A 15,768-nucleotide genomic window follows, 5' to 3' on the forward strand; every position below is an offset into this window, starting at 1 on the left:
CTAGCTGGTCTCCGTTACACGAGCACCGATTTGCCTGTGATTTCTCGAAAGCCTGTCTGCGAGTCAAAATCAGGGCTAATATCATGCAGTCTGAACTAGGCATTATTTAGTACTGGTCTTACTAAAAAAGCTATAGAAAACGTCAGTAAATGTAAAGAGAAAGATATACAGTATATACTTGGACCTGATGCAAAGCATCTCCCTGTCATATCTCTTCTGGGCAATTCACATATCTTTGTAACAGTCCCAGGACCTCACACGCACAGTCCTGGTGACTATCTGCAGGAAAATATTCCTCATACAGTATTATCGGTAGGGCAGCATATGGCAAACTAGCAGCAGGCTACTCATCCTCATCCTCTTTAGAGGCTAAAATTAGCACAATACTGTTTGTGGCTTTAAGCTGGACTCAAACCCACTGTGATACCGCTAATAAAAAGACTGGCCTCCTGCTTAGAGAAAGAATGTACATCCCTACAGATCACGGGAGGATTATCCTGCTGGGATAATGTTTTTTTCCTGCGATGGCTGCAGAAAGATTTATATTTTTTAATATAATTTTATTTGGAAACAATTTATCGGGCACTCATAACTAGTAGAGGTCCTACAGGTCAGTGGGGATGATGTAAAAGAGAATTGTCAACAAGAGAGGTCTTTTTTGGCAGAGGATAACCCCAAAAAGAGATTACTAATCTCTTTATTAAGGGCCTAAATAAACTAAAGAGAGTGCATGTGACACAGCCACACAAGAGCATCTGATTAATGAACAAAGAGTTAAAGCCTGTTTGTTTACTGTCACTCACTGTTCCACAAACTCCCTTCCCAACATCCCCCTCCATCTCCCTTCCTCTTTGCCTCCCTGCCGTGGCCTTCCTGCCCTCTTTATATCATACGAGCCAAGTGTTGATAGCGTATCTCCTTGGGTGATATCAGCTTTTTCCTGAAAACTTGCATACGGTGTATCTGATAAATGCCTGGTGGATTCACAGAGATCTTCCCAGACTATGCAGAGCAATGTTCACTCGAGCCTTCTACAGAAGACATAATGCATTGTGACACATCAATGATAAGCTGCACCGATTTGTCAAATTCACATGAACCTCTACAGCGCAGATCAGATGATGGAGAATGGCGTGGGAATTTTTCAAATGAAGCCAAGGGGTTTCCCAGCCATCAGGAGCATATTAGGAAAAGCATCATAAATTGTGAAACAAACTGTTATGCTGCATCTATGTTATCAACTATGAATGAAGTTGCACTTTCGTACTATCCTTTATGAAGTTCTGTGATAAATTATTGGTATTTCGTAATTCAGTAGTGCTACAACTAACCTGATCTCATAGAAACATTGCTAACCAGAACATCAGAAAGGAGATGAAAGAGTTTTCAGACTGTACAAGCAGATGAGCGATGATGACAGTGAGTGGCTGTGAAGGGAATATTTAGAAAACACCAAAAATCTGGTTTTGGCAAGAAAAAAACGATTGGTTTAGAAGCTTCCTGTACACATGGAGACAGATGCAGAGTGTCTACATCATTAACACACCACAATTATAGCATTTGATCTAAATTTAACATCTGCTCCCCACTTAAACTGAACATCACATACTGTAGCAAATGACTCCAACCCAAAACTCATTCTCCTTGGGGCTAAACATCCTTAAAGGTGAAGTGTGCAGTTTCTGCACTAACACAAACGGTCACGAGGAGAATTGCAAAAATATTGATGGCCTTCAAACACATATCAAACACTCTACTAGTCTTCCAGTACTCCTGCTACGAGCCGTCCATTGAAGTACTGTAAGGTTGCTTAAACTACTGTAATTCTGTTTAGTGCCACTAGAGGCACAGAATTATACAAAGCATCAACTTTATGAGGATACCAAGTGAAATGAGGAGTCCTCGTGAAAAAGATTTTCCAGAATTACCAGAGAATGAGAACATTAGAGAGGATGAGGAAGATGTCATCTCCCAGAGTTCACATGGTCATGGGTCGGGGGAGAAGAGAAGTACTTCAGCAGTAGTTAAATCCCAGAGCAAACAGAAGAGCAAACACAACAGTGACACTTTATCATACCAGCTTTATGAGTATTATCTGCCCAGAGACAAGGTGCTCAATCAGGCTATGAAAGCTAGTTAAAAGCAATGATTAGGAAAGCAGAAGAAACAGCTGATATATGGGGAAAGGGGGGGGGGGCAGCTTGTTTGCTTGCACTTTCTCACTTTTCACTCTCCTTTTTCCCACATGACACAGGACATCAACCTAATCCCAAAGGCAAACTACCCCTTGGTGTGGGAACCAGTGGCGTTTCCCCTTTTTTCAACACGTGACTGCTGTGTGTACACACAGTCTTATCAGGAGTGGGGTCATAAAGTCATTGGCACTGATCAATTTCGGAGAAAGAAGCGGTAGATTGTTAGCTTTGCCATCGCTACTGAGATTCAGTGAGGTCATAAATACACCAGTGGTTCAGATTCCCCTAGGTTCCCCAAGCTGTATCCTTCACCCTAGGTAACCTAATAAAACGTGTCAATAACACAGCTCCGTCAGCCTCCCTACTGACATTGGCTGGCATCTCTATGCCTTTGTCATAAATGCTAAGTTTAGCCATTTGCCATCACAATGTGATATTCATGGTAGCATCATACATAGGAACTTGTAAGAGAGAATATGCTGTGTGAAATAAAAGAACGCTCTTTGATTTTGCACTTTCTGTCAAGCATGTGCATTCCCAAACACTTACCTGCCCTTACTGGAATTGGCACATTGCTCTCCTTCCTGTGATCCCTTGCATTCTCAATGCGCTGTCTTTCTTCTCTGCTCTTTCTGTGGGTGTGTATGATGTGATGTGTGATGTGAATGAGAGAGGAAAACAGCAGGGGCTGCTCGGGCCGCCCGGTGCCGGTCTTAGATCCCTGCACTATAAAAACCGCACACCTTTTATCAGCCATTATGCCTCTGATTTAACCAGATTACTCCACCAACGTGCTGCTACTGATACACAGCGAGCGCAGAAAGCGTTCAGCCTCCCCCTCCTGTGTGCAGCACTTTTGCATGCACAGAGGAGAATCTAGCGTGGCAGGAACAACCGCTGACTGACTACACCTGAATGACAACATAGAGCTCCTATTGCTCTTTGAAGCACAACACTCGCACACAGTGGCACGATTAAAAGGAGAAGGAAAAAAAAACAAAGTCAAAGAGTGTGGGCATCTAGACAGCTCAAAGTGACTGAGCTAAACAAAGCCAGGACCCTGCTGTAAAATCAAAAAAGAAAGTGATCAGCATTGTAGTGCACTCAGCAATTGAGGAGAGCACTGAAAATAGCTTATGAGAAATGCAAAGGCATGCAGGCGGCACTCAGAGACAAAACGAGAGCGAGAGAGAGGGAGAAAGGGGCTGGGTTCTTCCAGTCTGCTGGACAATCGTTGCAATTAACGGGTGACTTTGACAAACATGTAAGGCGGGGGCTTGGTAGGCGGATCCAACTTCAGAGGTTCGCTGGCATCCTGTCAAATGCCATGTCTGCCGGTCAGTCTCAGATATCCGCCAATTGCAGAGCAGAGATGGTGGCCAAGAGCCAATGAGAGCTCTTGCTCAGACTGACCTTCACACAGGCCTGTAGCAAACTGACCATTAAGTCAATGATGACAACAGCACTCACCACAATCAATCAAACAAAATAATGATTAGTTTTAGGATTCAAGTTCAGCTCCAGCTTTTCTTGACACAAGTAACCCCGACAAATAAGTCTGTTCATAGCCGAACAGTTGCAAATTTGTCAAACATCTTAGTTTCCGAGGGATTTTTCTGTACTGTACATTGACCTGTTTACACCACAGCTGAATGGTTACATTTGTCAATAGTCATTCCAGTCAAGTTCGGTCGAAGTAAATAAACTTCTTAACCCACTTTGAGTGATTCATTTGAGCTCTCACAGTCTTACTGCAGCACACTTTTGGAATCCATGGCTCTGCATGTAAATTTATGCAGACAATAACAAGAGCCTCACAGGAACTATTTGACTTGGCACACATGGGGCCTTTCGCAAATGGGTCCTGGTAATTGCTGATACATATCTGACTCCTGTAGTCATCACCTTGTTTCCAGACCCTTTGATGAGGCAGAGGAAACCCAAAGCCTTTCAAAACACTCAGCGTGATCCCTGTATATGTGAGAGCGTGTCATTTTCTACGTGCTCTGCCCCCTTTTTTGGTAGGGGTTTATAACGCCTTCATTCTTACTGCAGCCCAAGGGTGTCTTGTTTAATCTGGGTGGGCGCTGGTCTTGCCAAGAGTCCAGAGTGAACAATGCATAGAGCAGTCCATAGTATTAATAATATGATTTGTTTTCTTTTTACCCACTGAGAGTGGATGCTCAGAAAAAAAAAATGGCTTCGAGATACAATTTCAGAAGATGTCCCTCAAGACGGCGGCTTTTAAACAAAGGCGGGTGCATACGCACGCACTACTACACTAATAAACGGGATCTAATTAGAGATGGGCCGGGCTGAGTCTCTGCTGGACTCCGCTAGGAAAGTTTCTGCGATTGCAGTGAGGGAGGAGCGGCCTTTATCCTTCCCCCTTAAGGGGGAAACTACACTTTGAAGAGCACAGAATGATGAACAAGAAAAATGCTGTCCTCAGTCGTACTGAGATGCTATTTAGGTGCGGTATGGAAAACATGGTGTGGATGGCAACCACTAGAACCATCAGCTATGGTGCCAATCTCTACATTGATGGGTAACAGATGTACCATGTTATGCGTGCGGATACAAAGTTCCTGTGCAGTTTGAAGGATTATGGCTGTGTTATAATGTTGCTGCTGCTGCTGCATAGAAGCCATTCTCATTCCGTGAATCATAGTGGTTGTACAGATTTATTAAATAGATAGCAAGTGTGAACATATGGAAACAAACACAGAGGGGAGTCTGTGAAGAGACGGGACCAGTTGGGGACATTAGTTTCTTTGCCAACAGCAGAATAATGGTCTTACTGGGATTATGAAGTCATTCCTTACAGAACATGCTAATGCGGTTAGCAGCACTGCTTTACACAATCAGCAATTAACCCACATTAGCATAAAACTTGTACTAAACCTCCACTGGTGTAAATAAGACTGGAGAGTTCTGAAGGGCTTGGCTCCTTTGTTTACGCTGCACAACCTCAGCATACGTTCAGGTTCATAGCTCAGCCTCTCATGGAGCTAACGGACGACACAACAAACACTCATCCAAAACACTGGGGTGAGGGAACACGAGGGGAGGAAGTAGGGGGTGGACATTAAAAGCCTGGCGATAATTGGAAGTATGTGAAAAATGACGTGTCACTTTGGTCAATAAAGAGCAAAGGTCACCGCAAGCAGGAGCCCAAACTCTGCACAAAATGTGCTCATTAAGGCATCCAATCAGAGTGTGGCGAGCAACCGGACCATTAGTCATCAGCCATCTGACCGACTCGGCTGGGCTGGCCTCTCTCTTATTGCTCTCCCTCACTGTGGAGGGTGAAAACCCGGCACTGGTATATAAATCGTTGCTCAGTCATCTGGAACATAATGTGGTCCTTTCTGCTCTCATCCTGCTTTGCCTGCTGGCTGTGCAGCCCTCAAACTGCTGCCTTGACATCCCTTTCAATAATAAATGAAGTTGCTTTTTGCCTACAGTTTGTTTGAAACCCTCCTCCATTCGCCACTTCCAACACTAATTCTCATTGGCTAATCCACACAAACAGCCAATCAGCTATGAACTCTGTTTGCAGTTTGAATTTCACTGACACGACAAAGAGAGTAAAGTCGGCTTTCATCAGCTTCCATCCCTTTGAGAGGGAAATCCCACAAAGAAGAGTGTTTTCAGAACATAGATCTTTTCTCTTTGAAAATTCCAAAAATCTTGGACTGGAATATAAGAGAACGTATAAAGTTCCATCAGTGTAAAATCTCTTTTGTTAGACTGTCATCACCAGTGGTTTTCCTCAGACACCCTGTCCAGATGGGCCCCGAGAAAGGTTCATTAATGCAGTCTTATCACAACCAGCTGATGGACCTACGCCACACCACCGGCCAAGCGGCCTAAACATCTGCTTTAACTCTCTCTATACACATGCTCGGGTTCAGATAGTGGGCTGGACACATCTGCATAGTCAGACAGTGACATTTCCATTGAAATGTCCTTATTAAGCCTGGTTTATACTTCTGCGTCAAGTGACCGGCGTAACTCACGGCGCATGCAACGCGCGCAGCTGTGCATTTATACTTCTGCGCGCAGCCTCTGTTGGTCTGCATTAACACTTCTGAAACGCTAGTTGGCAGTGAGGTGTAAATGTTCCTCTGTGTCAAGTTTCTTCGCTTCTGTTTTGCTTTTCCTGAACACTTCCTGGATGTACAAGTGGCTCAAACTCACTCATTTTGAGGCAGGAACCGGCGGACGTGCAACAACTTTAACCATGAGGTAAACACAGAACAAAACTTTCCATCCGGAGCTCCTTCACGGGACTCCACACTTGTAAACAAACGCTCGCGCCATTCGCGCGGCTCTCGGTCCCGCCCAGACTCGTCAGCGCTACCAAGCCGACCAATCACAGAGGTTGCGCTACGCGTCGTTGCGACGTGTAGTTACATTTTTTGAGAGGTGCACATCAGTGACGCCGATGGCCACGGCGAAGAGCTATGCGTCAGCGGCGTAGCATACGCCGACGTTTGACGCAGAAGTATAAATCAGCCTTTACACTGCACTACTTGACTCTGATTGGTCAGGTGCGATCTGTGCCAACTGAATAACTGATCCCTATGAAGCAACTCCTATTTTCTACATAGCTCAGCTAGCTTCTCTTGCATCATCACGAGGTCTCTTTCAAAATCAACATGTCATGTTTATTTATATAATTGTTAAAGCTGTATATAACATGAGGTCATTTAAGGTCCCGATGACAATGACTGTGCATATGCATCAGATGATGTCCTTACCTTGTTCGCTGCTGTTGTCGCCGCTGTGCGATGTGTGTCCTCCACTGGATGGTCCTGGTGTGCCGCCAGAGCGTGTAGAAGCTGTGTCATCATGGTCTCTGTTCCATGAGGTCTGTGCGGGAAAGGGAGAGAGAGAAAGAGAGTAAGGCACACAATCAGGCATCAGATCACAGGGAAACATGCAGTCGCTACAGTCCCATGTTACAAAGGCAGCTGGTTTTATCAGATGTTCTTCATTTCGTTACGTTTCATCCGCTCTCCAGGCCTACAACCCCACATGACAATTCAGTGAGCACAGCTCATGAAAGCGATGGGCCAAAGGCCTGTCACTGAGCATTTAAATGACACCACACAGTCACTGGCTTCCTTAGACACATTCCTCAGAGCAAACAAAAACAAGGAGGCAAAACAGAAGGTAGGTACCGCAATCAAAAACCACCACAATATTTTAATTAACACACACTATAGGCATAAAAAATGTTGTATTACCCGAGACAGGAAATCCATAGTCCTCAAACAAACAAACAAACAAAAAAAGAAGCGGTAGCAATAGCAGCTAAGAAGTGTCTTTTTGTCCACACACGTGCACTAGCTAACTTGAGATCTCTGAGTCCAACAACAGCCAGTCAGTCACCTCTCTTATATTGCCGAGTGAGGGAGGTGTGTGTGTGTGTGTGCCTGTTCGCTTGTCACTGCCCCAGCGAATCAAAATGAAATCAAATAAGAGCATTCTCCTTGAAGTTGGGAAGAGGAGGAGGAAAAAAAAGGGAGCGAAATCCTATTGACAATTAAGCTTAGGTGTATAATAGAGAGAAAGTGTCAGCTGTTGGGCGGATGGTATGTGGCAAATGGAGCAGACATGGGGATAAAGAGAAGTGGACGGAACAATGGCGAGCCGGGGCCTGCACACACTCAGCCCCATGCAGGGCCTACTTGTACTATAGAACAAAACAGATGTTGCCTCTTATCACAGGGTGCCTCCACAAAAGTAACATTAGTGTGGGAGGAAAATATGAGATGAAGGCTGCGGCATCTTTTCTGAAAAGATCTAAAAAAAGGAGAGTATCAGTAATGGCAATGCAGAGCCAAGAAAATAATAATAGTTCTAAAGACAGCAGTTTTAAAGGGCAGATATGATGAAAATCAACTTTTGTGAGCTTTTTGGAAAGAACTATGTAGGTATAGTTTGTCCACAATCATATTGGAGTGATACAAACACAAGTCTCTTGTTTTTAAATTTCCTGATGTAAAAATAGGACTTATTTTGAGGCCCATCGCAGCGTAATTTTCCCCGCCCACCAAACTGATTGACAGGTGCCATGTTTTTATAATAACATGTATACACATGTCCACTAGGGTTGGGCGATGTCGACCAATTTGGCATCGTATGATGTCTAATGTGAAACATCGTAATGGACAATGGCATTGTCGTCATAGGCGGAGGTGAGCTAATTATTTATGAATCATTTATTAATTCATAACAAATTAATTAATTGTAGACTACCGTTTCAACTAAATGACCCGCATGGTCTTTGTTTTACGCATAAACAAATCATAAATAAATAAAGATAAGTTGCACACAAATTACCACCTGTCAATCACTTTTTCCGTGGGGAGGTTGGTCGGTAAAAAAGGTGCACAGCCAACAGTATCAGAGGTTTTCGTTAAAATTACTAATTACAAGTGTGAAAGTGAAAGACTGAAGCAGTGTATGGGACACGCTACCTGATAGATTCACAAGGCCAAAGAGTCGTCAGATTGAGACAAGATCAATTAAATATCACGTTTAACAATTATAGTGAGACGCGATCAGCGGTACATGCTTCATAAACTGTTCGACGTGCACTGCTCTCTAGAGCTACGAGCGTATGACAGTGTGTGTTTGGCTGTGTGTGTGTGTGTGCGCTTTCAGCGGACGGAGGGCTGTTCAGAAATGCTAGGTAAAACACGGTGTGGATGTGGATCATTTTCATTCTAAAATGCCATTTTAATACTAAGACATATTAGTGTAAACGGGGCCTGAGTGTGTATTTTTCGCGAGCGGGTTTGCGACGGGGGCAGGGCGGAAGATCGGGGATGCCGTCTCAGCATCGTGTTGTCTATTGGCCATCGGCGATGGACAACGGCATCGTCTGTCAGCCCAACCCTAATGTCCACAGAACATTTTTTGCAAAGAAACTGATATTAAAATATCTGTTCCAACTCTGTGATTTTCTAACCACCACGGACGAATGGTGTCAGTAAACGCTAATATGTGTGTGTGTGTGTACTGCAAATGGCATTCGTGTAGGACTCATCATTTCAGAAAGGCTTGAATAAACACCACCACAAGTACAAAAAATAAACTAACTTCGTATGTTTGACTAATGAGCTGTATTTCTGGTTCATCAGTGTCTGTTTCTATCACTATCACTGTCCTGTTCATCTGATGTAAAAGGGGTGAAAAAGGTGCTCTTTAAATGCACAGTTATGAATATGTGCAGTATTGCGCTATTCCTGATTAATAATATTTAATTCCTACTGATAGCTGACTGAGTAATACAAATTAAATAAGCAAATAAGTATACCTTTGGAAATGAAAGAGCTTGCTCTCACAGGTTGTTTACTATTATGTACCTACTGTGCAAAAAAAAAAAAGTAGTCGAGCAAAAAAAAAAGAATAAAAAAAATAAGAAACTTACTCATGCATGAATGTTTAACTACCACTTACATAAAGGTCAAGTTATTTAAAAAAAGTTAGATGAGTGAATAAATGTATGAAAAAATCTATATTTTTTATTTTAATAAGTGTAAGTGAATTCCAACAGTTTTTACTGACATGCTGTTGTAACTAAACGTAAACATGGTCCTCTTTTCAATTGCCTCTGTCGCCACTGGCTTGCTTGGTTTGGGACTTCTGGATGGATTTGCTCACTGAACTGAACTAAACTGAACTTCAACTCTGAAAACTGTACTCACACAGTTTCAATTTACTAGAACTTCTATGTTAAGCTGCTTTGACACAATCTACATTGTAAAAGCGCTATAGAAATAAAGATGAATTGAATCAAATTTTATTTATACAGTGCTATTAAAAAAACGTCAAGATAAATAGATTGTTGTCACATGATGTCATTGATGACACACGGAATTCAGATGCAGGGATGGAAGTGATTCTTCTACATAGGAATCACTATCAGAACGTCAAAAAGTTTGAGTTTTATATTGTTTTAATTTTTTAAATTGGCCAAAATAAGAAATGCCAGATTTATTAGACTTACAAAAGTTTTGCTCATAAAGGAGGGAAAGTTCAAGAAACTTTCTTGTTTCTTGGAAGAAAAGCCGGCATGTAATGAACGCTTTTTCAATAAATCCATGTGTACAAACTTATTTTGAACTCGATAATTCGTTTAACATCACCCTTCCCCCCCTTACAAAAATAAATAAATAATATAATGTAGTCTATGCGTCCACACTTTTGTATGCTTTCATCCGTTATATCCGCATGGAAAAAGTATTTGGAAAATAGTGAAGATGGAAAATAGTAATTTAAAATAACCATGTTTTTGGACAACATAGTAAAGTGTATAATGTGTACAACTATTTGTTAATAAATGCTACAGAATACTGTAGTGTAGTAAACTGATAAACTGTAATAGTGTCAACTGTGGTGCATTGCGATGGTATATAATTAAAGTGCAGAATACTGACGCATCTTGAATAATTTGTTTATTACTACAGTAATGTTTTACAACAGCAACAATGTAATTACAACGACAGCATAATTCGTGTAATTATCTATAGTTTTCTTCCAAACACTATAGCATTTCACTAAAGTATTTTTTATGTAACGTAATAGCTAATACAGTATACACTGCCTCGATGACAGGCAAATATTTATTCAGTTTAATAGAAAACTCAGCCCTCTTCATGATATCAGGATCATGCCCAACATATGTGGTTATTTTCTATTTATACATTTGAAGTTAGAATTATTTGCCCCCTTTGATTTTTTTTTCTTTTTTAAATATTTCCCAAATGATGTTTAACAGAGCAAGGAAATTTCCACAGTATGTCTGATAATATTTTTTCTTCTGGAAAAAGTCTTATTTGCTTTATTTCGGCTAGAATAAAAGCAGTTATAGATTTTTTAAACACCATTTTAAGGAAAAATGTTTAGCCCCTTTAAGCTATTTTTTTTCGATAGTCAACAGAACAAACCATCATTGTACAATAACTTGCCAAATTACCCTAACCTGTCTAGTTAACCTAATTTAACCTAGTTAACCCTTTAAATTTCACTTTAAGCTGTATAGAAGTGTCTTAAAAATGTCTAGTAAAATATTATTTACTGTCATCATGACAAAGATCAAATAAATCAGTTATTAGAAATGAGTTATTAAGACTATTATGTTTAGAAATGTGTTAAAAAATATCTCTGTTAAACAGAAATTGGGGAAAAAATTTAACTGGGGGCTAATAATTTAGGGGGCTAATAATTCTGACTTCAAGTGTATGTCCTTTGCAATATGCTATAAATCGCAAACATACAGACTTTTCTCTATGTCTCCAATTCAGTTTTTTACTTTCTGCCCGCCATCTGAATTTCGCTCGTCACCAGGACATGATTGAAAACAACCTATACTTAATTCCTGTTTAAAAAGGTAGTAATAATAATAAGAATAATAATACAAAAACTGTTTTGATAGAGTTGCCACAAAGATACTCAAACTGTATGAGGCAGTGCCAGCAACTCTAGATATATCTAAAAAAAAATGGCCAAAAAAAAAAGAAAAATGGTGTATTCTGCAGCATACCAAAAGTATGCTGTAAGAGGTAATCTAGAACACATGCCCAGGGAGCAAACAGTTAAAACTGAAATTGCCAGTTTCTACAACTCTTTGTAAAGAAAAGAGAGCAAGAGAGAGAGAGAGAAAAAATGGAGGGAACTTGTTTATTCAGAGCTTTGTGGAAAAGAATGGTACAGCACCCTGGAGACCGAGAACCCCAGAGCCTCCACACGTAAAAGGATGTTTTTTACGCACAACAAATCCCACTTGAAAATATAATTAGAAGGAGAAAATAGCAAACTATTGCATTAACTGTAATTGAACAAAAGAGCAGCGGGGCTTGTGGGAGGCTGCCGCTCGGCCCCATGGGAATGGGGGAGGGTCTCGGCTGAGGGTGAGTGACATCTCCAGGGTGCACTCGAGTCTATTTATAACTGCCCCGACAATCTCATCCACAACAGATCTAACAGCTAATTAATAACAATAATAATAGTAAAAAAAAGTCCACCATAGAGCAGACACCAGGAGGAAAGCACACATGCAGGCGCATGCAAAGGAGTAAATACGTGGGCCAAAATGAACAGCGGGTGGAGGCGGTGTGGATGCAGATGGTTACGGGAGAGATGAGTGCCGTGGCGGAGAGAATGCTGTCCTGCAGCACACAACAACACACTTGATATATTCACTGTCCCTCTAATGAGCTAGCTAGGATTTATTCAGCCTTTTTTTTGGGCTTTGTCCCCTCCCCCTCCACATGTTTTCCCTTCCCTTGCTTCTTTTCTCTCTCCCTCCTCTTGTCCTCCTCTCTCTCTCTCTCTCCCTCTCCAGTGCAGGATGTAGATTAATTCAATGCTTAATTGTTTAGTAAATTCAATTTTCCACATTCTATTCTGCATAGCTTTAGCTAAAGTTCTTAAATCTGCAGTGTGTAGCCCAGGGAGCAGCGTTTGTCATCTGTGCCTGTGCTTTTTTTTTTTCATTACCATTTTCTTCCTTCACCACTTAATTCGCCATGAAAAGATTTTCCTTGCTGGAAATTCTGATTCTGCTATGATCGGTGAGGCATTCCAATTCATTGCATTTTCATTGTGTTGGGTCTTAGATGGAAGCTCTCTTTCTCCGCACATTATACACGCACTCATGCAAAGAATATTGGGCTTCCAATTCATTTATAATAATAAAGAGAAATGTTTCAGGTTACTGTAGACTTCACAGGGGTAAGAAAACTCATAAACAGTATATGTTTACAATTTCATGCCACGGTGACTGCTCTCTCTCTTTCTCACTTTCTTTCTCTTTTTTACACAGACCCACCAGTGTCACATTGTACTATTTTTGGTTCCGGCTTCATCTAGATAGCACAACAAAACGGACTGAGAGAGAGAGAGAGAGGAAGAGAGAGAGAGAGTTTTTATATGCCTCATCAAACAAGATTAGCAAGGACACTTGAACAAGCTCACTAAAATACTCAAGCTCTGCTGGGAAATACTTTGGAAGCACAAGATTCACACATGAACTTTGCCCAGTGGATTGCAACCAAAAACTAAATCTGTTCAGGACACTTGTTTATTTGTTTACCCAAGCTTGTTGATAAGGCAAAGATCTTCAATGTTGATAACAGACCACGTGGCTGTTGGTGCAAAAAAAAAAAACAAAAAAAAAAAAACATTAGCTCTTCTCAAATGAATGGTTGTGGTAATGGCATGCACAGAAACAAAAAAAAAGCAGGGTGAGCGCTAGAACAGTCCAATCCCCCAAACACCTCCTTTAACAAATCTTGCAAAGCAAAATGGAGCAAAATTGGGGAGGGGGGAATAATTGCTGGAGAAGAAAAAAAAACTGCTTGGTTTTGCTCCACAGAGAAAGCGAAATCTCTTAAAATGGCCTGTGGGTGAGATCTTGTTTAAAACCAGTCGAGTCACCCTTAATGGCACTGTAGGATAATCACACATCTCCTTTAATTACACTGGCTTTCACATCGCTGCCTAAAAAAAAAACTTTGAAGATCCTCAAGCTTAATTTCTAAAAAATACAAAGCTGACAGTTGTCTTCGATAGAAAAAAAAGTGTTTAATAAAGAGAACAAAAATTTATAATTGCAAAAGTATTAGAGCAAGCATAAAGAATAGAATTTGGACTGAAAGTTACACTTAGCATGACACAATGATTTATCTTTACACTGTAAAACCCAAAAAGTTAAGGTAACTCAAACCATTCGAGGAAACCGATTGCAACAAATAATTCAAGTTCAAAAACTAATTTATATTGGTACTGTGAACTTACTCCATTTAAGTTGTAGTAAAGAGGTATTTAATTAACTCATTGCCTTCAACAATAAGTTTGAAACTAACTACTGTGAACTTAATCCATTTGAGTAAAATAAGCAATTTGAGCACAGTAAAATCCAATAAATGAAGAGAACTCAAACAGACTAAGTACAGTAAAACTCAATAAGTTAAGGCAACTCAAACCATTTGAGGAAACTGATTGCAACAAACTATTTGAGTTTAAAAAAATTATTTATATGAGTACTGTGAACTTACTCCATTTAAGTTGTAGTAATGAGGTATTTAAATAACTCATTGCCTTCAACACTAAGTTTGAAACTATAAGTAAAAATAAGTAAAATTAACTTTCAGTAAATTTTGAGTTAACTACACTCATTTCATTTGATAAGGTTGACTTATGGGTTTTACAGTGTATGAATAATATATAAATAATAATGTTTCTTTTTTTCAAACGAATCTCATGAACTCAAAGCACTTTAAAAAGAGCAGTTAACTTGACGCATAAAGCCTGTTTTCAATTTACCTAATCGGAGAAACCACAATTTGATATTCCCGTGCCACTTCTTCAAAGCCTAAAATAGTCACATGTTTGCTCTTTATAACACTTGTTGAATCGTTGACAGCGGCCAGCATTTGTTAGGATAAAGAAAGAGAGATCTCACCTTCTCGCTACTTTAACAAAGGCTGTTATTATAGCACAGAAATAATTTGGTAACACTTTACAATAAGGTTAATGCATTTACTTACATAAACAAACAATGATCAATACTTATTTTAGAGTATTTGTTCATGTTACCCTTTAACTGTATGCTTTACCAAAAAGTTGACCAGATTTTGACTGTTTTAAATAATGTCTGTAAAAGAATGACTATTTTAAATAATGTTTTACACTACACAGCATTGTTGGTTTACAAAAAAAAAAAAAAAAAATCAAACAAACATAATCCTGTTTAGGCATGGGCTGGTATAAGATTCTGACGGTATGATAACCTTGGATAAAAGCATGACGGTTTCACAATATTGTGATAGTGCACTAAAATATGTTCTTTTTAAATGTCTCCGTAAAAATTAAAGCTTTTTTTCCCTTTGAACCCAATATATTTTATACATTTAAAATATTTTGGAGCAGTAAACATGTCAGGCTAAATAATTCAAATAAATCATTGAATTATGCTGTCTTCATTAGTTTCAAAACACAGATTTCTTTACAATTTAAAATGGCAAAGACTTACTTATACTATAGAAAAGTATAGCAGAAAATATTGGTGGTTTTAAAACCCTGACTTTTCCAAACCATGGTATACCTTGAAAATGGTTATCATCCGATGCCAAAACCTGTTGCACTAATACACTTCATTTTGGTTTTATTAAAAAAAATAAAAAATAAAAAAAAACTATTAAAAAAAGAAAACATGTTAAATGAGAATCAAAAAAATGTTATGGCATACTTTTAAAAAATAAAGAAAATTTAGTATTCAAAAATGTTTATTTTAAATATTTATCTAAATAAACTGGTCTTTCACTTAATATTTTCTGATTTGTCATAGTATATGTATTAATTCAGATACTTATACCATGAACTGACATATCTAACATTTGGATATTTTTTAAAATTGTGGGATTTGTTGAAAAAAAAAATGCATTGAGTGTGTTAACTAGCAACATTAGGAGTTATGAAATGCAATCCAAATATTTCTTAGTGGGGCAGTTGATAAAAATAAGACTTGTTCATTGTTAGTTCATGTTAACTG

General features: G+C 39.6%; 1 protein-coding gene and 1 long non-coding RNA gene across 12 annotated transcripts in view; one reads left to right on the forward strand and one right to left on the reverse strand.

Annotated features, from left to right (window-relative positions):
- The window catches only part of LOC141377105 (uncharacterized), a 71,161-nt gene extending 55,775 nt beyond the window's left edge, over nt 1–15,386 (forward strand). Inside the window, exon 3 of the long non-coding RNA XR_015505683.1 lies at nt 13,039–15,386. This is a non-coding gene — a long non-coding RNA (uncharacterized LOC141377105). The remainder of the gene's footprint in view (nt 1–13,038) is intronic.
- meis1b (Meis homeobox 1 b) overlaps nt 1–15,768 on the reverse strand; it is a 598,746-nt gene that overhangs the window by 573,192 nt on the left and 9,786 nt on the right. For 8 of the 11 annotated variants that reach the window (XR_015504910.1, XR_015504909.1, XR_015504911.1 and 5 more), the window contains 1 exon segment: nt 6,962–7,073. Coding sequence is in view for 2 of the 11 variants with exons in the window: in XM_087277344.1 (XP_087133470.1) it covers nt 6,962–7,073 (112 nt within the window). In the remaining 9 variants the exon portion in view is untranslated. 11 annotated transcript variants of the gene reach the window in all.

The sequence above is a fragment of the Danio rerio genome, chromosome 13 (genome assembly GCF_052040795.2).
Source record: "Danio rerio strain M-AB ecotype USA chromosome 13, GRCz13ab, whole genome shotgun sequence".
NCBI classification, from domain to species: Eukaryota; Metazoa; Chordata; class Actinopteri; order Cypriniformes; family Danionidae; genus Danio; species Danio rerio.